Here is a 26,549-nt window from a genome sequence, read left to right as displayed (position 1 = left end):
ACGCTCTACCACTGTGAACGGTCTATAATAGCGCCTTGCCAGCTTATGAGATGAGCGTTTAGCAACTGATGTCTGGCGATATGGCTGAAGGTGCACCAACACTTTATCACCTACCTGCAATTGAGTTTCTCGGCGATGTAAATTAGCCTTTTGAGCCATTCGATGCTGAGCTTGTCGCAAGTTCTCTTTCAATGAGCAAAGCATGGCATGAAACTGGTTAAAAGAGATTAAATTCAGGTTTGGAATTAGGTCTCCCCGTAAAATGACAGATTTTCCCTCCCATTGAAACTCCATCGTCATCTCGGAGTAATCCGTAGAAATTCTTCCCAAGCTTTGTAACCATTGAATCCCAAGGACAGCATCAGGGCCTTCGATTGGCAAAAGGAAGAAATCCAAAAGAAATTCATGCCCCTGCATATTAATAGGCACTTTAGGACAGAGAAATCGACAAGTAAGAAAATCGCCATTGCCAATGTAGACTCGAAAATGAGGTATAGCTTGAACGGAAAGGCCAAGGCGTTCAGCCAATGGCGGCTTAAGGAAATTGTGGGTACTGCCACTGTCAATTAACACCTGAAACTGATAGCTGGCAACGGTGCCCAGCACCCTTAAAGATCGTGGATTAGTTTGCCCAGCCAAGGCATTCAAACTAGATATGTCTGCCGTGACTACTTCATCTGGTTGTGCATGACTAAAAGCGTCCTCACTTGGCTCATCATCTTCATCATCTGTACCCATTAATAACAAAAACTTGCTACGACAGCGATGTGTGGAGCTATATTTTTTGTCGCAGTTGTAACAGAGCCCTTTGTCTCTTTTCTCTCTTAATTCGGCTGAAGTTAATCGACGAATGGGCAAGGTGGGAGTAGGCAATAATGGGGGTTGAGGTGGCTGTTTAGTGGCTGACAAACTAGGAAGAGGAGTTGTTGTTAGGGTTTTATATGATGCAGGTTGTAGGGAGGCAGTAATGGTGGATTGGTGGGTGTGAGTAGATGAGGGTGTCCACTTTGTCCAAGAACGGCTAGAGGTCTTGATTTCTTCCGACCGTGCCTCATAAGCTTTGGCTAAAGCAAAAGCCTCCATGAGAGATGTGGGTCTTGCAAATAATAATTCTCGTCTGATATCAGGTTTTAAGCCCGTGATAAAGAAACTAACCAACAATGGCTCGGAGATGCCCGTGACCTTGTTCATCAAATCCTCAAAGGCAGACTGAAAATCAGCAACAGTCGACGTTTGGGAGAGCTTGGAGAGGTTACCTTGATGATCTTCATACATGGATGTACCAAATCTTTGCTTAAGATTGAGTAAAAAATTATGCTAAGTGCTCAGCAAGTTGTTGGCCTTCATCCATTGATACCATGCTGCTGCTTTCCCCTCCATGTGAAAAGATACAATACGAAGGCGTAACTGGTCAGGGGTGCCGTGAAAATCAAAGAACTCATTGATTCGAAAATCCCAACCATTCGGATCAGTGCCATCAAATTTTGGACATCCATTTTCATAGAACGCAACAAAGGAGAGATATCCGAAACACCTGACAGTACAGTCGAAGACGCTGGTTCCGGTGCCATTGGGCGGGAAGAACCCACTGACGCTCCGACAAAACCATTGATTTGGGAACGTAGCTCCTCAAATCGAGAATCCACCGTGGACATATATTGTTGTAAGGTCTGATGAACAGCAAGCGTTTGATTTTCAATGAGCGTCTTCATGGTGGAGAGAACTGCTGAATCAGTCGTTGGTTCTGTGAGAGACATTTGTTTTTTTTTTTTTTTTTGTGTGAAGAGATGAAATGAAAGCACCAGTTGATACGACACTCTTTGAGCGAGTGCAAGCTCCAATCTGTGGGGAAAAGAATTTGCAGAAAGAGAAAAGGGACAGGGGAATTGCAGAGAAGAGAAAGAAGACGAAGCTGAAAAAAGACAAAATGATATATTCCTTTTTGATATCCCCCACGGGTCCCTTTGACAGTATAATATATTCTCTCCCTCAAAAATAACCACGCACCCTTAACTAACTAAAATAGAATAAAATTGATAACAACAAAATAATAATTGAAAACAGAACAATATTCGTTATTATAATCTCTCAAGCATTCTCGAACATTCCTCAAATGACAAAGTCTTTGAGCCATCCTGGTTTCTTTCTCGTGCGAGCTGAACCTGTCTTGAGCTGCTCTCTAGCTTGTGTCTCATTCACGGGTTGGACTTCTTCCATTTCTGCAGGCTGGGTCTCTTCCCTTGCTGTCTCATTGTGCTCGATCTGATTCACAACAATTGGCCAGGTTGTATCACTAGGACAATCAACCAACGATTATGCAAGATTCAAGGGGTTGAAGTTTCTGAGCGAGTAAAAGGTGCACAGCCAACATAGAATCTGGCTCAATCTAAAGGTTGTGCCAGCCTTGTTCAAAGGTTCTTTCAGTCACTAAAATAATGGTTATTACCTTCGCAAAAATAACTATAAATTCTTTTAAATTAACTACCAATAATAACTTGCTTAAAAAATCAATACAAAAGTTTGATCAGCACTGAATCGAATACCGTTCATATGGTATTTGAAAAGAAAATAAACTAGTATGTACATATAAAGCTTAGAGTGATGTGACACTATTATAATTGGACCATAAAGCTGTGAAATAAGAATGTTCTAGTCATAGCTTAAGCCACGGTGATGTTTCCGACAATCATAAACTGAGCAGAAAGCTTGTAATGCCGTCAAGAGTAAGAGCATAATGGTAGCCATAAATGTAAGAAATTGCCAAGAACCAAACACATTAAGCTTCTTATTTTTCCAATAGTTTACCCTCCATCGGCTGTTGTAATACTTGTTAACGTCTTCAATCACTATATCAATGTGTGGCACTTTCGTCAATCTAATTGATTTTGTGATTCCCTTCCACAAGTTGGCAAACTCTGCATCATTGTTCAATCTATTCAAAAAAATGCCATTTTCTCTAAGCAACTTCACATCCTTTTCAGTGTCAACAATCCCATTCATGAACTCAGAGTAACGAGTTAAAACTAGCGGCCCTGATGCATTTGATGCTTCGTATGCCACTAAGTTTCTCAATACCACCTCTGTGTAAACGTCAAAACTGACAGTATGAATGTGTAATGTCACCGTCTTTGTGTCAAAACGGACGGTTGAGGTGTTATCAACAGTGACTCAAAAATGAACCTCGACTTTAGCAAGGTCAGTGACTGAAAGGATTGTGATTTCCTCTACTAATGGTGGTTTGTTCATGTGTTTGTTTGAGGGGGATCTCTCAGCATCTGATTTATTTTCTTCGTTGTCTTGTGGGAATATTAAATTTTGAACCGGCTGTGCCAATATTGAAAATCCAGGAATCTTGGAAAGCATGAAGCAGGGGAATTTGAACAAGAATTTGATAGGTCCTAATAGAATCATCTTTGAAAAAAGCTTCCAAAGCTCACTGAAAAACTTTTTTAAGTCGTCCGAATATATTTCTTGACCATCAATTTCAGTTACCTCTGCCTGTTGCTGCTTTGGCACAACTGTGTTGTATAAATAATCTAGCAAATGGGCAGATTCTGAAGCTTGGATCATTGGCTTGTTCTTTTTCATTTTAAAAGTTGAAACTTCTTCACAGAAACCCATTAACATCGCCTGCAACAAATCATCGGCTGATTCCGAAGATAAATATCGAAGTTGAAGTATTTTTCTCAACACAAGTTAGGGAATTTGATTCTCAAGCATCGACATATCTCTAAGAATCGCATTATGGGCAGCTTTCATCACTGCATAATCAAACAAATGCGATATTGATATTGAGGAAGAAGTTGCGAGTAACTTATCATCTTTCATGGCATAGATCTGAAGAAACTCAAGCAAGAATGATGCATCAATCGCCATCATCCAAGCTAGAGTATCACTACTGAATTTCAAATACTTGTGATAGCAAGCTCGGATCTGGTGGCTCAAGCTCTTTCAATTGATCAACAGCACACTAGAGCTTATGATCACCATAGAATTGTCTTTGTGCTCTTCTCGCTGCGGCTAGCTTGTATCTCTCCATCTCATGGAGCTCCGGACGCAAGTGATGATAAGGGCCGATTGCAACTTCTTGTGGTGTGTACAAAGAAACAGGATCACTTGACATCAATGTTTTGGGCACACTGTGTTAGTGAATCAAGTGAAGCAGAGCAAGTTACTGCTGTGTCGCTGATTGTAGCGGAACAACTCACTTAGCTGACCTAGCAGAGTTAGTTAGCTCATTGAGCTGATGTGTCAAAATTAGTTATACAGCAAATGATTATGTGAAGCAAGAAACTCGTGTGATTAACAAATTAGCTTAGTTTATTCTCAACTTTTTATAAATGCCAGATTGTATTCATTTTTCACTTAGTTTTAATATACAAGAATATTCTACAAGCTTCTTTACAGAGCTTTCCTTTACTTTCTTTCATTTTCTCGCTTGCCAAACACTATAAGTCTGAAATTCTTTCATGGTATCAGGGCTAAAATGGCGAGCACAATTCAAAATAACAACTCGTTTAGCTTTGTTACACCTGTAAAGTCATATCAAAACAACTTTATTCTGTGGCGCACACAAGTTTTGATGTCAATCAAAGGAAATGGTCTAGAAGGATTTATCAATGGAGATAAAAAATGTCTTGAGCAATTTCTTCCTTTTGAAAACAACAATGGAGCTAAAACTTCAACTGGAACTAGATCCAGATCTATAAATCCAGAGTTCGTAGCTTGGATGAAAATTGATCAGCTTCTCTTAAGTTGGATGATGTCATCAATTCAGCAAAATTTGCTCTTAACTGTGATTGATTCCACAACCTCAAAACAACTTTGGGAGAGTCTCACTAGTATGTTTATCTCTCAATCTCAAGCTAGGATTCAAACACTTAGAATGCAAATTCAAACTATTAAGAAAGGTTAAATGCATATGGTTGATTACTTTGTTGAAATAAAATGTATAACTGATACTTTGGCTCTAGTTGGAAAGCCTGTCGAGTTAAGTGATCTTGTGATGCATGTCTTAACTGGTATTGATTCCTCAGACTATAAATCTCTAGTCATAGTAGTTTTACCTAGAGGTGAGAAGATAACATTAGATGAACTATATTTTTTGCTGTTGAGTCATGAAAATAGAATTAAACAAAAGAAATGGAAGATTACTAGTGATGTGATGCACAATACAACATCAAATATTGCTCAGAAGAACTCACATGCTGGAAAGAATAATGGTAATTTTCAGAGGAATTATGGAAATAATTTTGGAGGGGGAAATAACTCAGGCTTTGGAGGTTTCAATGGCTATAGTTATGAATAGCTCAATAATGGTGGTAATTCTTCTGAAATTGTTTGTCAGATCTATTTTATACCTGGACATGCAGCCAATAGGTGCAAGAATAGGTACAATTCATCTTTTGTTCCATAGAAAAACTATGGCAGAGGTAATGTGAATGGTGGTTTTAAACCTAATCAAGGGCAATATGGCAGAGAAAGAGCTTTTAATGGTAATGGTGGCAAAGGTTTTGGATAAACTGCTAGTCCTTCCTATGCACCAAGGCGTTTTGGCTATGATGGCAATATAGTGTATCCAGATCACTCTGTTAGTAACCATTCTGCTTATTATTCATTTACTCCTGGACCATCTACTTTTGCCTCTGGTCATGGAAATAATAATCTTGGACAATCCAGTGCTTCATCCTCTTCAGCTATGCCTTCTTTACTTCTATCACCTGAACATATTGAAGATCATTCATGGTATATCGACAATGGAGTAACAAATCACATTACCAATGATCTAGGTAAACTCTTACATTCTCAAGTTTATACTGGTACTGAAAAATTATTTGTTGGAGATGGAAATGCATTAGCTATTGCACATGTAGGATCTGTTTTGCTTGATACATCAACTTCTGAACCCTTATTGCTTAATCATGTTCTTCATGTTCCTTATATTACCAAAAATTTGCTTAACATTTCAAAACTATTGGCTGACAATCAAATTACTGTTGAATTTCTTGGTAATTTGTGTTTTGTAAAGGCCAGGAACATAGGAACAATTTTACTTGAAGGTGTTGCTAAAGGTGGCTTATATAGAGTCTCTCCACATGCTACAGCTCAGTCAGTCTTTCTTAGTTCAGTTGGTCCAAATAAACTTCAGTCATTTTTTGCTTGTTGTTCTGTTTTCAATTCTGATAAGTCTACTATTGTCAATCTCTGTGAATTAAATAAAAAAATCTTGTCTATTAGTTGTTACAAAGAATTCCATTTATGTAAATCTTCTTCATAGAAGACTAGGACACCCTGCATCCTATACTCTCAAAACTATACTCAAAACTTGTAATAACTCTGCTGCTTATAATAAGATTGAAAGCTTGAAGTTCTGTATTGCATGTCAATTTGGCGTAAAAATCATATGCTACATTTTGATTCAGTTAAAACTAAAACTTTAGCATCTTTACAACTGATATATGCAGATCTTTGGGATCTCTCTCATGTTTGTTCTACTCAAGAATATATCAATTATTTGTCCATCTTAGATTATTAAAGTAGATTCACCTGGATATTCCATTATCAGCTAATTCTGATGCCCTTGAAGTGTTTACCAATTTCAAAACCTTTATTGAAAAACATCTTTAACTTTGTATCAAAACTTTTCAAACTGACTGGGGAAGGGAGTTCAGAACCTTTTCCTCATTACTCACTACTTCTAGCATTCATTTTAGACACCCTTGTCCACATATCCATCATCAAATTGGAAAAATTAAGAGAATCACACCTGGAAAAATTTACTACGTGGTATAAAGTTATGCGAGAAGAGTTTCTTGCACTTCAAACTAATTGCACCTGGAATTTGGTTTTACCTACTCTTCCAGTAAAAATAGTTGGAAACAAATGAGTTTTTAGAATAAAAACTCAGATGGTTTAGTTTCAAGATATAAAGCCAGGTTTATTGCTAAGGGGTTTCATCAAACACTTGGAATTGATTACACAAAGACTTTTAGCCCAGTGGTTAAAGCATCAACTATTAGAGTTGTCCTCAGCTTAGCAGTGTTAAATCAGTGGGTGGTTAGACAGGTGGATGTCAACAATGCCTTTCTAAATGGCATTCTAGTTGAAGATGTATATATGCCTCAACCTGAAGGGTTTGTTGATTCAACTAAGCCTCATCACATCTGCAAGTTAAATAAAGCATTGTATGGCTTAAAACATGCACTCAGAGTCTTGTTTGATAGATTCAAGGCTGCAAGGATTTCTAAATGGCATTTCCAGCATTCAAAATCTGATAATTCTTTTTTTTACAACTGGAGCAGTGGTCATGTAACTCTTGTTTTAGTCTATGTTGATGACATTATTATCATTGGTTCTAGTCCTTCAATGATTCAACAAGTCATTGAAAATATGAATCAAACCTTTGCTTTAAAGGACCTGGGGGAGATTCATTATTTTGTGGGGATTGAAGTCAACAAGTCAGCAAATGGAGTTTATTTGACACAAGCAAAATATATTGCTGATATCCTAGCTAAATATGTCATGAAAGATTGCAGTCCAGTATCTACTCCCAAATCAGAAAAAGAAAGAAAAAATAAAAAAAAGAAATGAAACCTGATCTATATTTAATGAGAGTAAAAAATGTACTGTATATATTTCTCTAAATAAGTTAGAAATTAACCACTAGAATTAATGCTACTTTAAGAACTACTTCCCCTCATGTTGTATATCAAACATGAGTTAAATGCTCATTTAATTCTTTTCGTTTGAGTCAAGAGAAATTATTAGTCATCTACTCAAAAATTATTCTGTAAGGATAAATTTACACTTATTATTTACAATATATATTACAATAGTACCATTACAAAATGACCACACTTTAATTCTTGTTTGCTTCTGTTTAGTCATTTTAAAAGGGTAATTTTTTTTCAGTAAATAGTTGATATAAATTACATATACTGGGTATGAAATAGAAAAAATTTTGAACTTTTATAGAATTTCTTATAAGGGGTAAACCTTACGTGCTTGGTTGATAATTTTTTGTGTCAATTATCCATTTAGTTCTTGTGTTTCTAAACATTACGTTTATATCATAGTTTTATTTATATTAAAATTTATTTAATTATCATCTACTTTTCGCTTGTTTGTACACTACTAGAAAAATGACTTACTATGACAGATTTTTTGTGATAGATAATAGAAAATTAGTTATTTATCAAGAATGTATGATAGACATTTGACAAAGTTTTTATGTATCACAACTACATGATACTTATGTGACAAACTAAATTTCTATCACAAGCTATAATAAAAAAATAATATATTTTATTCATTTTCGATTTATTTTTAATTTATTATTAAGTAGTTCACAAAAGTGACGTCGTTTCAACAAAAAACAATGACGTCAATTCATTAATTTATTGCAACAATTGAAAGCTTTTAATTAAACTAAAATCAAAATAGAATTTACAAAGAGGAAACTACGTCGTTTATGAGCTAGACACTTAACTAAAATAATTTCCAAGTGTTGTACAACTTTAATAGATTAGATTCCTCGCTGCAAGTGAGAAATCCAAAATTAAAACCCTAAGTCAAAATTTGAGGCTCTTCCCTCACTAATAAAGAAGACAAAAATACACCCTTAATCCTTCGAAATTGTTGTTATTTGCCATGTAGAAGTTGTTGTTCTCCTCCAAACCCTAAATCCTTTGCTATTGAGTAATCCTTCAAACTCACCGATCGTTTTTTAAGAAACCCTCACTATCGCTCCAGTTGATGAAGGTAAATAAATTTCGTTCTTCTCTATTCTTTTGTTCCTCAATTGGATTTTTCATATATTGAGTAATAATACCCTAAAAAATAAACATTTCAGAGGAAAGGTTGAGTTAGCGGACATTGCAATGGGGCCGGGGACTAGAGTCGAAACTCAAATTGCACATTTTGCAGCAAGTCAGGAGGGCTACAGCCACGTGACCTTGAATTTGATTCCCCAACCTCACTGTCACTGTTCAAAGCGAAGTGAGCTTTTTGGTACAAATGGTCTTCTGTTTCCCTCCCTGCAGGTTAGGTATCGGTCGAGGTGATAGTGTTGAATTTTGCATTTTTCATATATTAACTCTCAATTAAATTACTAGGGCTTGGTTGGTTGTAATTTGGGGTTAATTGCAATGGTTTTGTACAATAATTCTTCCAATAAAATTTGATTCAGCCTGTTGTGTATTTAGTACAGTAACTTTGGAAAACTTGGGCTCTTCTCTAGGAACTACTGACCCTCTAGAGACTCATGGCTTTCTTCAAAAAAAAAAAAAATTAAAGAACCTCTATTACCGTTTTAGCTAACATGTGCCATTGTTATTTACTTCATTTCGATACTTGCTGAAAAGGGGCTTAGCTGTTCTATTCTCCCCTATTTATTTTATACTCTATCATTTTTGTAATTTATGTTTTCTCTTGACAAAGCTTTGTTGAGGTTTATTAAAAAAACTTTCATTATGAAATTCTTTTGTTAGTACTTATGGGTTTTTGTTACGTATGTAAAATTCTTCATCATTAATCTTGATTATTGAATTTTGTGATGACTTTTTTTTCAGGGGTTAAAACTATTAGAAAAACACTAGATCAGTTCGGAAGGACCTATGTAGTCAGGCAAAGGTAGACAGCAAGCCACTGTGGTTTGACTTCACTGCTTTGGTGATAATGGTTCAAGGTAATAATGTTTTTACATTGGTTTGTTTTAGCATCATCTTTGAAATATTTGATTGGATAGCTCATGACAACTATTTAATTTTCTTTTCCTATCACTCGAGTTATGTCCTGTCTAAGGGGGCCATTGATCTTTATTGAATAGACGGTGACGATACCAGCATTGCACAATGGTAGAATACATCTCTATATCTTTTCTAATTTTATTTTTATGTTGGTTCTGATTTGTTACCAATTAAAATGCTAAGGTTTGTTGTTTTGCTAAAAACAATAGGACTGGCTGACAAAAACACAAAGCAACTTTACTTTTCTAGTTGACAATAATGTTTTTATTATTCATACTATTATGAATTGAATATTTGTTTTACTATCAGGTTTCCTTCAAATTTTTTAGATCTTTGACATGAAATTTATTTTTTCTCAATTTATATAGATGATGGATTTTATTATTTTCATTAGAAACTTATCCACTGTTTATGGTTCCAACTATCCTTAATAAACCAATGACTACATTTAGAGATTTTCCATTCGTTTCCTATAAGAATAGTTGTTCATTCTATTTTCTTGTCTTGGTTGATTTTTAAAATCAAGATATACTTGTATTTTTCAGTTTATCGTAGTTTAACAAGAAAAAAGAAAAATAAAAAATATATTGTAAACAAACTTATACTCGGTATCCTTTTAAATCCTTGGACAATGAGCATTCCTTTAAACATATTTATTGAAAATCTTGCTTTAACAAAAATTCTTCTCTTTGAAACATTAAAGTAAAAATATCTCAAATGCTAATGTGATGTAATCCAAATGAGAATAGTAGCCCGCGTTTTCTTTCTTTGAGTTGGATAGGGTCAGTGTTTACACGCCTACAAGCATGGCATTAAGGTTGATAGAATGGGGAGATTCTGGTGATTCTAGAATTTTTTGATATCCTCTTTTGGATTTTTAGAACTTTTACCTTTCTTTTTATTAGCTTGATTTTGGTGGATTTTGTTTAATTATGTATGGAAAGTTGTTATGTTTTTAGATGTTTTGCATTAATTAATTTGTAGTCTTTGAAATATACTCCTTTTGGTGCATAAAGAAATTCAGAATTGAAATCTATAGAAGGCTAGACTAAAAATTCTCTTTTCTTGTATTTGGCATTGCACTTGGTTCGATATTTCTCTTCAGTATGTATTATGTTGCACAATAGTTTGTTTATACTTAAATCTTTTCTAATTCAACAACTCTTAATGAAGACCTAGTTAATTGTCACTGCTATATTGTTAAATTAAAATCTTATTGACTCCCTTATTAACTAACAGGAATAGGAGAATAATTAGATTAACAAATCGGAGATGCATGCATTGAATGAATATCCTTGTTCCTCTTAATACATCTTTAGGAACAAAAAAAAAAGTTAATATAAACTACATGCATTGAAGATGTCCCTTATTTTCCCTTTCCTATTTCTCTTTTACAACTCATAAGGTTTACTGCTTCATTATGTCAATTGTCAAATGTGATTTTTTTTCCTCTGGGGTTATTTATCCTCATTTTCCCTTTGGTATCAAAGCTGATTAAATCAATTACACATTGGTGAACTTTATTGTGAATTTGATTAATTGTATGTGGTCAACATGTTAATCTGTATTTTTTTGGTTAATCTATTTTTCAGGTGATGTTGGTGGCTTTCGGGAATTTAATATCAATGTTTTTTTTATGGATTAATTGTTTTTCTAGTGATAGGCTGATGATTGGATATTGTAAAGGATTTATGAGATATGATAGACAATGTATTTTGATGATGCTATTTGTTGGAAGTTTCAAGTGATTGGAATTTTTAGTGTATAGTGCTATTTGATATTAGATAGTTTTATGAATTTGAATGTAATTTTATTTTTGTTCATTCAAGTTTTAAAATGTGACTTTTTCTATTTCTATTTCAAAATTCTGTAATTTAAATAATGCTAATTAGTATTAATATAATTTCAAAATTGAAAATAATAATTTTATTTTTTTAAACCTTAAATCTCTTGACAGAGAATGTGAATCATTAATATATGCAGATTTTGAAGAAACCCGCCAAATTCAAAATAATTTAAATTACCCGCTAAAATTTTCAATTAATTCCCGAAAGCTTTGCAAATCGAACATCACTTGGTTCATGACATATGTGTGATGGATAAACACTGTCATAGGAACATGATAGATAAAACGTTGTCACAGATTTGTGAGAGGGGCTACAATGATAGATGGAAACTCTGTCATAAGGGGGGTCGGATGACATATATTCTCTGTCATGGTAGCCCATTTTTCTAGTAGTGGTAGGACAAATTTGTTTGAATTTATTGTACATAAATATAATTTTACCGTTAAATAGTAAGATCCAACAACTACCAAACAAATGACAAAGGTGTTTTTGATAGTTGTTGAGAATAAAAAGAATCATCGAAAGATATAGCTCAAATTATGAGGACTATAAGATCATATACTCATCAGACATGGTGTCTTGTTGAAATTTGACGTGCATGTTCACTTATATTGTACACACTCCTTATCCATTCACTCCGTATTTTACCATGAATGAGATAATTTCTTAATTGCCACATCATTGAGATATAAATTTTGTAACACAACATTATGGGAGCATTACTCTATTTGCTCCAAATGGAATATAGAGCAAACTAAAATTTTACTTCGTTACATTCACACGCAATTTACAATTTTACAGCAAATCAAATTCCATACAGTAAATGGGGACAAAAAAATTTGAACTTTTCCTTGAAAGCAATAATTGAAGTAGAAAAAAACGATATAATTCTCGTAACGAAGGCACCGCGCAAAGCTTGTCATTCAGAGGTTGAGCCAAGATTGAATTTACGACAGTTATAGACTGAGCAAAACGCTTGCAATGTCGTCAAGAGCAAGAGCACAATGGTAGCTAGTAATGTAAGGAACTTCCACGAACCAAACACATAAAACTTCATATATTTCCCAAACTTAACCTTCCATCTGTTGTAGTAATACTTGTTGACATCTTCAATCACTCTATCTAAGCGCGGCACTTTTGTCATTTTAATTGATTTATTCATCCCATTCCACAGATTAGCAACCCCTGCATCACTCTTTCATCCGTTCACTATAACCCCTTTTTCCCTAAGCAACTTGGCATCCTCTTCAGTATCAATAATCCCATTCATCAACTCAGTGTAACGAGTCAAAACCAATGGCCCTGATGCGCTCGATGCCTCATAAGCTACTACGTTTCTCAATACCACCACTGTATTAACATCTAAACTGATGGTTGGAAGGTGTAATATGGCCTTCTTTGCATCGAAACGGACGGTTGAGATGTTGCCAACAGTGGGTAAAAAACGAACATTGGATTTGGCAAGCTCAGTGACAGAAGGAATTGTGATTTCTTCCACTAATGGTGGCTTGTTCATGTGTTTGCTTGAGGTGGAGCTCTCATCATCTGATTTCTTTTCTACATTCTGTTGTGGGAACACTACATCTTGAAAGGTTTTCCAGGGCAATTTGGACAACAGTTTGGTAGGTTTTGATACAACAAGCTTTTTAATAAGTTTTATAGGGCCTTTATTTACCCTTGAAAGCAGCAGCTTCCAAAGCTGACTGATTAACCTTTTTGTGTAGTCCGAATGTATTTCCTCGGGTTGCATGGCTTCGCCTTGGTCGTCAACCTCAGTTATCTCAGCTTTTTGTTCAGCTTTTGGCACAAATGTGTCTTATAGAATGTCTAGCAAATGGGCACACTCTGAAATTTTGATCAATGGCTTGTCCTTCATCTTGAGAGGTGAACGCTCTTTACAGAATCCTTTTTAACATTGACATCAACATGTCATATCCTGACTCCAGGGATGAATATTGAATTTCAAGCATTTTTCTTAAAACAAATAAGGGAATTTGGTTCTCAAGCATCACTAAATCTCTAAGAATTGCGTTATGAGCAGCTTTTCTGTCTGCATAATCAACCAAATATGACAAAAATTGTTAGAGGAGCTGCTTCAACTAGAAATGTGGCTATGATTATTAAGAAACTGTCAAAAAATTAAGCTGATAGGTAAGAGTTTAATAATTATATTAAAGATATGTTTTAAACAGACCATCTCCTAAACACGAGTTACAAACATTGCATTGCTATTAAGAGATAAATGGGCCAAAATATAAAAGTAAGTTAATTTGTCTTAACTTACAAACATGGGTCTAATAGACATATAAAACGGAAAAGACATTTCTGGGAGATAGAAACTCGAGAACAAGCCCATAAATTTAAAATGGGTTTAAAAGTAGAATTTACGCATCTCAAGGAACTTGAACATCAAATTTAAGCTTTAATATTATGTCAGAGAAACCGTTTGACCCAAAATCTTAAGCCGCTAAAGTCTAATCTAATATTAAAGTTAAGTTGCAGTCGCAGAACTCATCATCATTCATTGCATAAATCTGAAGAAACTCGAGTAAGAACAATGCATCAATGGCCATCATCCAAGCTAGAGTCTCATCACTGAAATTCAAATACTTGTGATAACAAGCTCGGATCTACAGCGCAAGATCATTCAATTGATCAACAATATGCTCAAAAGTATAGTCACCGTGGAGTTGTTTCTGAGCTCTTTTCGCCGCAGCGAGCTTATAACTCTCCATCCCATAGAGCTCAGGACGCCAGAAATAGTAAGGGCCAATTGCAACTTCTTGTGGAGTATAAGAAGCAGGATCAGTAGACATCAAGGTTTTGGTCACATTGAATATGCAGGCAGGAAAATCTGTTTCATTTTCAAGCTCTGCTTTGAGAGTATGGCGGATGTTGATGATCCATTGACGCTCATCGAAGCTTGGGTTTGGATTAGAGGACATGTTGGATTAATTGGAGAAATGACGAAAGACTTTTTTTTGCCTTGAAGAAAATTGAACAAAATGAGGCTTTTATTAATTGGCTTGAAACTAACAGAGAGTTTTCAAAATTTTAAAAAAAATGTCAATCTTGCCTACTATAGTTTATTAAAAGCTCCACATAAGTTTATAAAAGAGGAGATATCGATAAATCAATAATTTATGTACATTTATGCTAATCATTCCAAAACTATCCCAATTAATATGATGCTCATAAGTGGAGTATAATTTTACATTATTATTAATTCACTATTCTATGATCTTTCTGTGGTGCATGTCGCAACGGTTTTCAAGAACTTCTGGGATAGCTAATACTACTCTATAAATATGAAACACGTATATTTCACTTGTAACAGCTCAACTGTTGCAATAGCATGTCTTGTTCTTGAATATTAAGCCTCCATTCACTTTTAATGAGTATTTGCCATTGATTTTGAACTTGACGAATTTCATTTCCATGAAATGAACTTAAAGGAGTAATGAATAATGGAATTTGACTGAATTAAAATTAGCGATGGTAAAATCCGGATCCGACTAATTGATATTCTTATATCTGCATTTGCATATGGATTTGCAAAAAAAAAAAAAAATACGGATCCGAATGCGGGTAATATCCGCATGGATTGCAAGCGAATATTTTAGATATCAAGATCTGCAAAAATTAAAATCCAATAATTTCAAATATAATTTAAAATTCAACAATTTACTTAATAATAATTAGAGACTTACTTTTCAACTTCTTAAAATGATACAATATTTGGGATGTTTTATCAAACGTTAGGGATTTTATTAAAATATCCGAATTTTCTGCAATCGTGGTGCAAATAAAATAATCAAACAATTAGGGATGGCAATGGGGAGGGGAGGGGAGGGGACCAATCTCCCCATACCCATCCCCGATGTTTTGCATATGTCCCCGTCCCCTCCCCGTCCCCGTCAAAATTGCTTGAGAGAATCCTCATCCCCTCCCCGAATAATAACAGGGGATCCCCGAGGGTCCCCGGTCCCCGAATAATTAATAGTCTAATACATTTTTTATTTTCGATTTTAAATTAATCATATTAAAATAAACTCATACCGCTATTGTAAGCTCGTAACCAACTTTGACAGCACATTAAGGCCTCCAATGTGCTTGAATGAAGTTTGTTATGGTATGAGCTCACAACTCTACCACTAGTGTTAAAAGCTGATTCAGAAGCAACTGTTGTAATTGGAATTGCCAAAATATCTCTAGCAATTCGAGCTAATGTAGGATACCTATTAGCATTTGTCTTCCACCAACTCAAAATATTAAAATCTTCCATCCGAGATATAACTTTCTCATCCAAATATGAATCTAATTCATCTGCAACAACTGCACAATCTCCATTGTTTACATAATCATTAAAACCTGTCATCCATTTGGTTGCTTTCTTATAAGAATCCCCTGTAGATCTAGTAGAAGAACTACTACCAGTATAATCAAAGCAATAAACAGTTGGTGAAAACTTCAATTAATACTCTTCAACTAATTCCCGGCAAAGGGTGACCACTTTCCCAACATACAACTATTTTGATATTTATTATTTTTAACAATATTTATAATTTTGTTATTTATTTATTAGTAATTTTAAAAATAAAAATAAAATTAAAAATTAAAATGGGGAAATGGGTAGGGGATGGGGATTCCACCTCATCCCCGTCCCCTCCCCGAATAAAAAGTTGGGTAAAAAATTTTCCCCGTCCCCTCCCCGAAAAAAAAATTGGGTATAAAATTATCCCCGTACCCTCCCCGAATGGGGAAAATCCCCGAGGGTACCCATCCCCGTGGGGATTTTTGCCATCCCTACAAACAATGTTTTTTTTTTAAACCATTGACCGTCTCTGCTTTGCGCATGCCGCCTTAATTATAACCCTAACACGATCAATAGAACTCGTGTTAAATGTATTCCATTTATTAATTATATTATTTATCTCCAACCTCCTATATAAACTCCATAACTCTATTGAAAAATATGTTCATATTTATTACTTTGTCAAGGTCATTCATAAGTAATTAAGGACCTATTTGGGTTCAAAAGTAATTTTAAAAAACTAAAAGTTAATTTTGATATTTGGTAAATTTTTTTACTAATTACTTTTAGCAAAGTCACTTCATTTTATAGCATGTTTGAAAAACAGAGAATAAATAGCTTTTTATACTTATTTTTATACTTAATACAGTTCTTCTCTAGTGCAGGTGCCCCCATTTTTTTTCAAGCAAACATACTTTTAAGCCGCGCGCTTTAATAAATAATGCTATTAAGTCGCAGGCCTTTATAGTGCATTAAAAAATAATTTTATTAAGTCACAGGGCTTAACAATATATCTGCATTAAAATAAATGAGGGAGTTTACACCTAAAAATGATTATATATATATATATATATATATATATAATTATCTTTATTATATTAGGAAATAAATCATTAACTCAAAAATATTATTATCATTACCAATTATATTGAGATAACAAAATAAAAAATAAAAGTGGTTATTTTAGTTATTAATTATTAGAAGTACACAATAAAAAATATTTTTATATACATGTATGAATGTTTAAACAAATTTTCTTCAATATTATGTTCAATTCAGTCATTTATATTCTGACAGCAATTAAATAGTAAGATTTACCAAACATAGATGGATGCTTTTAAAACTAATAGCACTTTTAGAAACAAATTTTATTAAATGTTTAATTAATTCTCTTCACAATTAATTATTTCTACAACATGTTAACAACAATTATTTTAAAAGATAAAACATTACCAAGCTCACTTTAAAAATTTTCTAATTTTTTAAATATATTTTAAATTGTCTATCACTCTTTTCTTTGAACTAGTGACGAATGTAGGGATGGCAATGGGCACCGTCCAAAGCGGGTTTGCCATTACCAAACCCATACCTGCATAAAATTTAAATTACCAAACACACTTGCAGCCTGCTGCAGGTTTTAGTTTTTTTAAGAAAACTCACCCGCAGTGAGTTTTGACAATTACCAAACCCACAATGATATCCGGCAGTTTTTTTGCGGGTTTACACATTTAAAATAAAAAATGTTAAATATATAAATTTATAATAATAACCTAAAATTCCACATAACATACTCAATTCTAAATTTAACCAATGCAAATGCCAAAATTAAAATTTTAACATCAATCCAACACGAATTCTCAAAGTTAAATATAAAATACACAAATCTATAAAAAAAAAAAAGCTACAAACTAGTATTTAAACATAATAATTATCATTTCATATTCAACACAAGCTTCAAGAGAATATCTTCATTCACCACCATTTGCACCCATTCAACACGATTCCTACAATAATGATTAAGATTAATATTTTTTAAAGAATAATACAGTGTAGTTACTAATTTGAAGAAAAAAATTATAATAATGAAATAATCCATGCATTAAGCTAAAGAATAATAGTCCATACAAAATTATAATAAGTAAATTACACAATATATATAAAATAATCTATGCATTAAGTTGAAGAAATTCAATCAAAGTTACAATAAGTATATTTTTAGATTTAAATATTTTTCGATTAAAATTAAATTAAAAAATAATTAAAAAAAGATGCAGGTTGACAGATATCCATGCGAGCATCCGTCAGATATTTGACTAATACCAAACCCACCCATAACCTAGTGCGAGTTTCAATTTATAATACCAAACCCGCCCGCAAGTCATAAAATTACCCGCATCAGGCGGGTTTTGTCAGGCGAGTTTAGGCGGATTTGCAGGTTTGCGTGTACCATTGCCATTCCTTATGGATGTATACTTTCTCATCTTATATTTTAAGTTTTGGGTTTATGTCTTCCTAACTCCCTAAATATTGTGAAAGCATATTTCTCTTTCATCATTTGAGTTTTTTAAGTTATCTTTCTCAAAATAGGCTTCAACAATATGCTTCATCAAGATATATAAATCCCAACATATTTTTGTTTGCACGTTTTGATCAATTTGTGATAGATTTTATAGATGTAATGATATTTTTTATTAAAAAAAAAATCTTCAATCAAGCATAACAATAAAGTTACAAAAAGAAAAAAAAATGGTTATTTGAAAACACTTTTATTCAAGTCCAAAATACTCCCAAACTTTGCTTAATTTTTTTCCCCCTCTCTCTCTTGAAAAATCAAAGCGCAAAGGTTTGTCTTCAAGAGAAACACAAGAGGGTTAATGCTTAGTTTAGACAAACATGGGTTTCACTCACTTTCCCATAAATTATAAAATAAAAATCCATATCCATGAGGAAAGCACTACTAAAAAAAGGGTCTTTATTAACATTAGAATAGTGTCAGTAATTACTTTTAGTGACACTTGTTAATTGTGTCAGTAATCCGACAGTCAGAAAAATAGTGACACTTGTTTATGGTGACGCGAATACGGTGTCAGTGATTACTATCACTACAATATCACCAATATTATGACATCATAGTGTTAGTAGTTGTTGATATTTTGTTAGTGTCTATGATAACTATTACCATGATATCACTGTTTAATTTATTTAAAAAAATAAAAAATTGAATTGGATCATTGCGTATTGATTTATTGACAAAATTAAAAGGCATCAAAAAATAACCAAAAAAATCAATTTATATTACAAAATCTTTCATTTCATATTTAAATATTATTAGTATATATCACAAATTCCAAATACATCAATAAACAAGATACAAGATATCATACTTTCATTACTGAATAATCTAAATTAAGTACATAAAAATTTCTACAATCCAATCAAATGCATACTAATTGTGAGTGAATTTAACACATCTAGAAGTTAAGTTCATAAGGATGATTGCCTTTCACTCTTTAAACATAGGTAGTGCAACTGCGGTATCACACCAGGAGCTTCTTCGTTCAATAGACTAGATGGGTTAGGCTACAAATGAAGTTGCAGAAGAAACACTGCAAACACATTGATCAAATCTGTATATGAATACATGGAAAAAAGGGGAAAAAAGTGGCTGCCAATTCCCAACCATTAGAGAAACAATGGTTAATAGAAATAAATCTATTTTGTTCCAGAGAAAAAATATTCATACGCTATTTATAAGTAAACTCAGTTATTTCAAAGAAAAATTAGTGAATAAGAAAATTGTAGTTTATTTCCTTAAAAATACCAAAGATTATAGTTTATTCAACTATAGATATAAATAAGAAAAAAGGGAGTTAATGATTATTCTCTTTCGGTAAATGTTATTTTTAATAAGTTAATGACTCTACATAGAGTAACAACGACAGCTCAGTAAAAGTACAATTGCTTGTTGAAAATTAGTCACTAAATTCCCAGTAACTGCATCATAATGTTGAGCAATTAATTGTTAAGGCATCAGCCAAGTAGTTAGTGTAGGGACTGACTTCATTCATTCCCTTAAAGAAATCCAATAACCTTGCTGCCTACTTATTTATTTAACCAGGGGAGCATCATGTATCTAAAATTTGTGTATAACTCAAAATTGTCTATGAAAGATTACAGTAGCAATTGGTACTTAAATACATATTTATAAAATTTAAGATACTTAATACATTGGAATGATATTTTCAAGTTTTTAACTATACATATGAATGAACAACATATTAAAATTTGAGGTTATTATGATATTATTATGCTGGTGTTTTGTAAGATCAAAAGTTAATAAACAGTTCTGTCAAAAGAACTTGTTGCAGAGCAGCGGAGTTTGAAAAATCATTAAACATAATCTGCAAGTTCAATCAACATTAAATTTTTCATATTTGAAGTATGCATATAGAAATTTAGTTTCTCCAAATTTCAGCTCATTCAGACACTTTTAGACTATTGTTTTGCCCCACCAAACATGATACATGAGTAATTTATGAAAGATTGGACAGCAACCAACCATTTTGAAAAATCGATTAAAAATCAGTTATAAACCGAATTCATTCCAAAATTTCCAAAACAAACATACACATTTAACTTTAATTATTTCAAACATATGGTAAAGTTTGGACAAAATATTTCAATAATTTGAGAGTTCATTCCAAAATTATTACTTCTTAAAAAATAATATTTTCAAACTTAGCTAAGCCTTTGTAAAGTAAATATGGATTTATTATACTACTTAAATATGATTACATGAACCATTTAAAGACTATCACCCTCTATTTTAATTAAGCATTATTAGTTTTCCCTGAATATAACACTTTAAAAAGATAAAAGAAATTAAAATAGAATTATAATATAATCATTATATATTTCTAATCACAAGTAACGTTTCTTAAACTTGATTGACATCATCACCCAAAAGTAGTCTCATTTCACTTTCAACATTCTTCCTAAACCTAGAAAGGGGGAAACAAAAGAAAAAGATAACAAACTTCAAAATATAATCATTATATGTTAAGACATGCATATATATACATAATTATTTTTTCTAAAACATTCATTAAATAATTCATAGTTCTTAAAATTAATACACTATGCAGATGCAATAAATTAATTTTCAAGCTATTACTCATATGCTTATTAGCCAAAATAATTTCTTGAAAATCTTCAAATCTTAAACTAGGATAATTCTATCGGATACAATAATTCATCAAACATTAATTTGCTATAAATTCATGGTTATCTCTACACCAAATTTCTTAGAAAATTTTCAACCAAAAAAAAAAATTATTCCCATTTGTCCTATAAACAAGTCTTATGATTTTAGCCATGAATCATATAAATATAAATAAGAAAAATAAAACAGCTGAAGCAAATATTGCCTTATTATGAATATAAATATAAATAAAACAAATCTAATATTACCTTAGTAATGAACTGAAGAAATAAATTTATGTTTTGCCTAGTAAACAAATCCATTAAAGAAATGATAAAGACACCTCATTTCTCAACCTAAGCCGCATCCTTCAAACTTTTCCTTTATAAAAACATTTATTTGATAATTTGTAATAAGTAATCATCCAATGAAACTATTTATAGTGAATAAAAATTGAAATATATTCAATATGAAAAAAACCCAAAAATAATAGTCGAAAAGAAAAGAATGAAACGATTGCTTTTGAAAAAAAAAAAAAACTAATAACACATGAACAAATGGTTAATAAGCAATAAGTTATATCAACATAACACGCTATGAACCAATATAAACCATCAATTTCAGCATAATCACACTGCTCTTAAGAATTCTCAAATTAGAAAATTTTAGGGTTTTAGTGTAAAAAATGTTTAATATCGTTCATCAGTGAAATAAAGTAAACCTTATAGTGACAATCACCCTAAACACAATATTTTCCAAAGTAGATACAATAAAGGCTATCTAGTGCCAATAAAAGAAAAGAAAGTAGCAGCAAAAAAAATGCAATAAAAGCAGAATCTTTACCTTCTAGTTTCTTCCAAATAGCCAAAGAAACATAGAAACTCTTCTCCAAATCACTTATTTAAACCTAAAAGAACAATTAAAAAAAAAACTCAAGATCTGATGAAAATAATAAAGATCTGAAATCATAAAATAAGAAAAGAAAGAAGTTAGGATTTTGAAGGCAAATGGCGGACCTATGTCGCCGGTTTGACAGGATCATAGCTGAGCACTTTTCGACAATTTGGGTGTTAGGGATTTTTTAGATTTGGGGAGCTTAGGAGGGAACGAATATTTTGGTAGAGGGAGTTGAAAAGTTTTTGTTATATTTTGGATAACACTTGTCCATTTGTTTTGTTTTTATCTAGTTAAAAAGCATTGTTTTAAAAAAACTAAAAATAATTTGTAGTCTAGTGGTCTTTTGATTCATGTAGAAGCTTTAGGTTTAAGAGGTCTTGGGTTCAAACTCGGATTGAAACAAAATTTAAAAGAATAATTTTTTATTATTAGTAATTAGTAATACCTATCTGTTAAATGTGGAAAATGGTCCAAATGTATGTACATACTAATACTTTTAAATAAGTATTAGTAAAGACTATTTTTCTAGTAGTGAAACGTGCCTCATTTATCATGCCGCCAAATTAAGCAATATATAATTGCCATAACTAGCTCGCTAGCTTCACCCACCACTCAATGTATCTAATTAATCTAAGCACCGAAAGATAACTATTATTATCATTCCAACAAAACCAAAGTTCCTTCCCTCAAAGAAAACAAACACTCGTCCCTTGTTCTCCCCAATCAATCAACCATGTCTTCTAATCCTAATCCAAATCCAACTTTTGATGAACATCAATGGATCATCAGCATCCGTCGAAAACTCGAAGAAGAACTTGAAACGGATACTGATTTTCCCGTCTGCATATTCAGTGTGCCCAAAACATTGATGTTTAGCAATCCCGATTCGTACACACCACAAGAAGTTGCAATTGGCCCTTATCATTACTTTCGTCCGGAGCTGCACGAGATGGAATGGTACAAGCTCGCCGCAGCAAAAAGAGCTCAAACACATATCGATGGGGATCACAAGTTTCAGTATATTGTTGATCAACTGAAAAAGCTTGAGCTAAAAATACGAGCTTGTTACCACAAGTTCTTAAATTTCAACAGTGAGACTCTAGCTTGGATGATGGCCATTGATGCATCGTTCTTGCTTGAGTTTCTTCAGATCTATGCTGTAAAAGAAGGAAAGTCGAGTGCAACGTCTCCTTCCACATCCACGTCACATTTGCTTGATTATGCAGGCACCAAAGCTGCTCATAACGCGATACTTAGAGATATGGTGATGCTCGAGAATCAAATTCCCTTGTTTGTGTTGAGAAAAATGCTTGAATTACAATATTCATCCTTGGAATCAGCTGATGATATGTTGCAGGCCATGCTAATGGGATTTTGCGAAGAACTTTCGCCTTTTACACTGATGAAGGACATGCCAATGATCGATGTCCTAGAATGTGCACATTTGCTAGATTTTTTGTACGACACAATTGTTCCAAAAGTTGAACAAAAGTCCGAGATAACTGAGGTTGTTGAAGATCAAGGGGATGACAAGCAACCGAAAGAAAGAGACACCGGTGACTCAACTTTTGTAAAAAAAATTTTCAGTGAGATTTGGAAGCTGCTTTCAAAACTCAACAAAGGCCCTATCCTTTTTATCAAAAAGCTTCTTGTATCAAAACCTGTCAAATTCTTCCTCAAATTGCCATTCACAATGCTCTCCAAGCTCCCCGGATTTTCAATGTTAGCCCAGCCGATTCAATATTTGTTATTCCCACAAGATAATGATGACAAGAAGTCAGATGATGAGAGCTCCCACACAAGCAATAACATTAACAAGCCACCATTAGTGGAAGAAATCACAATCCCCTCAGTCACTGAGCTTGCCAAATCTCAGGTTCGTTTCTTAGCAACTGTGGGTAACATCTCAACCGTCCGTTTTGACACAAAGACGGCAACATTACACCTTCCCACCATCAGCTTTGACGTTAACACGGAGGTCATCTTGAGAAACTTAGTGGCATATGAAGCTTCAAATGCATCAGGGCCGTTGGTCTTTACTCGTTACACAGAGTTGATGAGTGGGATTATTGATACTGAAGAGGATGTTAAGTTGCTTAGGGAAAAAGGGATTATTTTAAACAGATTGAAGAGTGATGCAGAGGTTACTAATTTATGGAATGGAATGAGCAAATCAATTAGATTGACGAAAGTGCCACACATTGATAAAGTGATTGAAGGTATTAACAAGCATTACAACAGCCAATGGAAGGTGAAGTTTTGGAAAAGTATGAAGCACTATGTGTTTGGTTCTTGGCAATTTCTTACGTTGCTTGCTACGATTATGCTCTTGCTCTTGATGACTTTACAAGCTTTTTGCTCAGTCTATAATTGTCGCAAAATCAAGTTCGTCTCAGACTCTGACGGATTGGTTTCCTGATTCAAGGTGTAAACTGAAGCGGTGTTTTGTGTGTCAGTGTGTGTGTGTGTGTGTGTCTTTTTTTTTTTTTTAAAATAAACTTATAGGGTTGATGTTGCTTGAATTAATATCACAAAAATAAAGTTTGTTTTACTGGTTGTTAAGATGCTTGCTTGCCGATCAAATCCAATTTGTCCTGTTTACTTCAAATTAATAAAATGCATATGGAAGTTTCTTATTATTTTAGAATTTGGATATATGTCAATGACGGTTGAGTGGCTTCCTTTGATAAATGTCCTCGTCAGTCCAACTAATTGGATTTAAATTTAGTGGTGACTTTTATTTATTTTTTAATATTTATGATTGGTAATTATTGGACAAGAGATAATTATAACATATAATTATATTCTAGTCTTACAGTGCTATCAGTGAATGCAGTGACAGAACTAGGATTTTAATTTGGGGATTGTCAAAATATAATACAAATTAGTATACTTAAAAAATAAGTTGCGGTCATCTTGAAAACTTTTCAATTTTTATCTTATTCTTTAAAACTTTCAAAAAATTAGGGGTCGCCTTGGCGTGAACGTAATTCGTCGTTTAAATGTATACCTGATAGAAGATTATAAAAAGATAGACACAAATAAGTAGTGGATCAAAATTCTTAGGTAATTAGCATAATCTTAAATAGATTATATTTTTAGGTGTCGGTTCGTTTAGTTTCTAAAATCTGTTTGAATGGAAACAAAAAATTTAGGGAACGAATTCTTATGAGTAAGAAGGGAATTGGTTTGCCATCAAATTATAGTTAAAAAATATAAATAAATTATATCATATGACATTGGAATTAATAATGACCTGAGGGCCATATGTATTTTGTACTTTAGAAAATAAATTAAACAACACATTGAGTAGTTTATTGCAATTAGGGGTGGGCAAAATAACCGACTCGACTCGATCTGATCCAATCCGAAAAAAATCGAGTTCGGATCAGATCGGATCGACTATGATATCTGATCAGATCAAAATGTTGCCAACCCAATCGGACCGCGATTGGATCGGGTGATCCGACAACCCGAACGGGGTGGCTTAAAAAAGAAAGTGAAAAGCACACACTGACACACATATACAGCACACACGTATCCAGCACGCACTAGTGACACCATAGACCACACACTACACACTACACAGCCTCACACACCACACACTACACAATCTCACACACCACACACGTATACGACACACATCACAGAGACAAAGGCACAAAACCAGTAGACCACATCCCCCACGCCTCACGGGTCACTGCCTCGCCCTCAAGTCAACATTCAACACAAGTTACACAAGTAGAAACACACACACAGAGCCGACAGCCGATAGCCAACACACGCTTGCCACTGTCACCGCTTATGCCAACTGCCAGCCGATCTGTTGCTCTGCGAGGACCGCGACCAGATCTGCTATTACCGCCGACCGATCTACAGTCACCACGCCTCCACACATAACATCACCTAGTTTCTCCTCCAAGTTCCATCCAAATCCAGCAGACGGCAAACCCGAATTTTTGTTTTGAGTTTAGTTCAAATACAAATAGTTGTAACGTGTAATATATTATGTAACATATGTTAAATCATTGATAAGCAATTGTTAACCGAACCCGATCCAATTAGTTCAAATACAATTGTTAACCAAACCTGATCCGAACCGAATTCAACCTGAATTTACAACCTGATCCGATCTAATTCGAATATAATTCGGATCGGATTGGGTTGTAAATTCGAGTTGAATTCGGATGAGTGTTTGTCCAACCCGACCAATCACCAAACCCGATTTTCCCGGCCCTAATTGCAACTGAATATTCTATTTTTAAGCTTAGTGCTTAAAGAATGAAAAGCATGGAACCATGGACAGATAAGATCACGTCTTTTAAGAGTATTTGATTCCAAATCTTATTTTAGCATAATTACTCCGATCTATTTGTTAAATTACGCAACTTGTTTGATTTTCCTTTTCTCTTTTCGTAAAAACCAATGATGAACGATGATTGATTGCAACGTGTAAACGCAATTCATCAATTAATAAGTTGAAAAACTTGAATTGGTCTAATTTGGTGTGTTTATTGAAGACACAATATGAAGAGAGTTATTGT

At 33.5% G+C, this 26,549-nt stretch overlaps 1 protein-coding gene across 1 annotated transcript in view; it reads left to right on the top strand.

Moving 5' to 3' along the window:
* The window catches only part of LOC107176831 (putative UPF0481 protein At3g02645), a 41,124-nt gene extending 16,469 nt beyond the window's left edge, over positions 1-24,655 (top strand). The window contains exon 2 of the mRNA XM_052444017.1: positions 24,257-24,655. Coding sequence (XP_052299977.1) covers positions 24,257-24,424 — 168 coding nt within the window. The 3' untranslated portion in view covers positions 24,425-24,655. The remainder of the gene's footprint in view (positions 1-24,256) is intronic.
* Positions 24,656-26,549: the final 1,894 nt, after the last annotated feature.

The sequence above is a fragment of the Citrus sinensis genome, chromosome 7 (assembly GCF_022201045.2).
Source record: "Citrus sinensis cultivar Valencia sweet orange chromosome 7, DVS_A1.0, whole genome shotgun sequence".
Taxonomy (NCBI): Eukaryota; Viridiplantae; Streptophyta; class Magnoliopsida; order Sapindales; family Rutaceae; genus Citrus; species Citrus sinensis.
The sequence above is the reverse complement of the archived record's forward strand: the minus strand, read 5'-3'. Positions and strand labels throughout refer to the sequence as shown.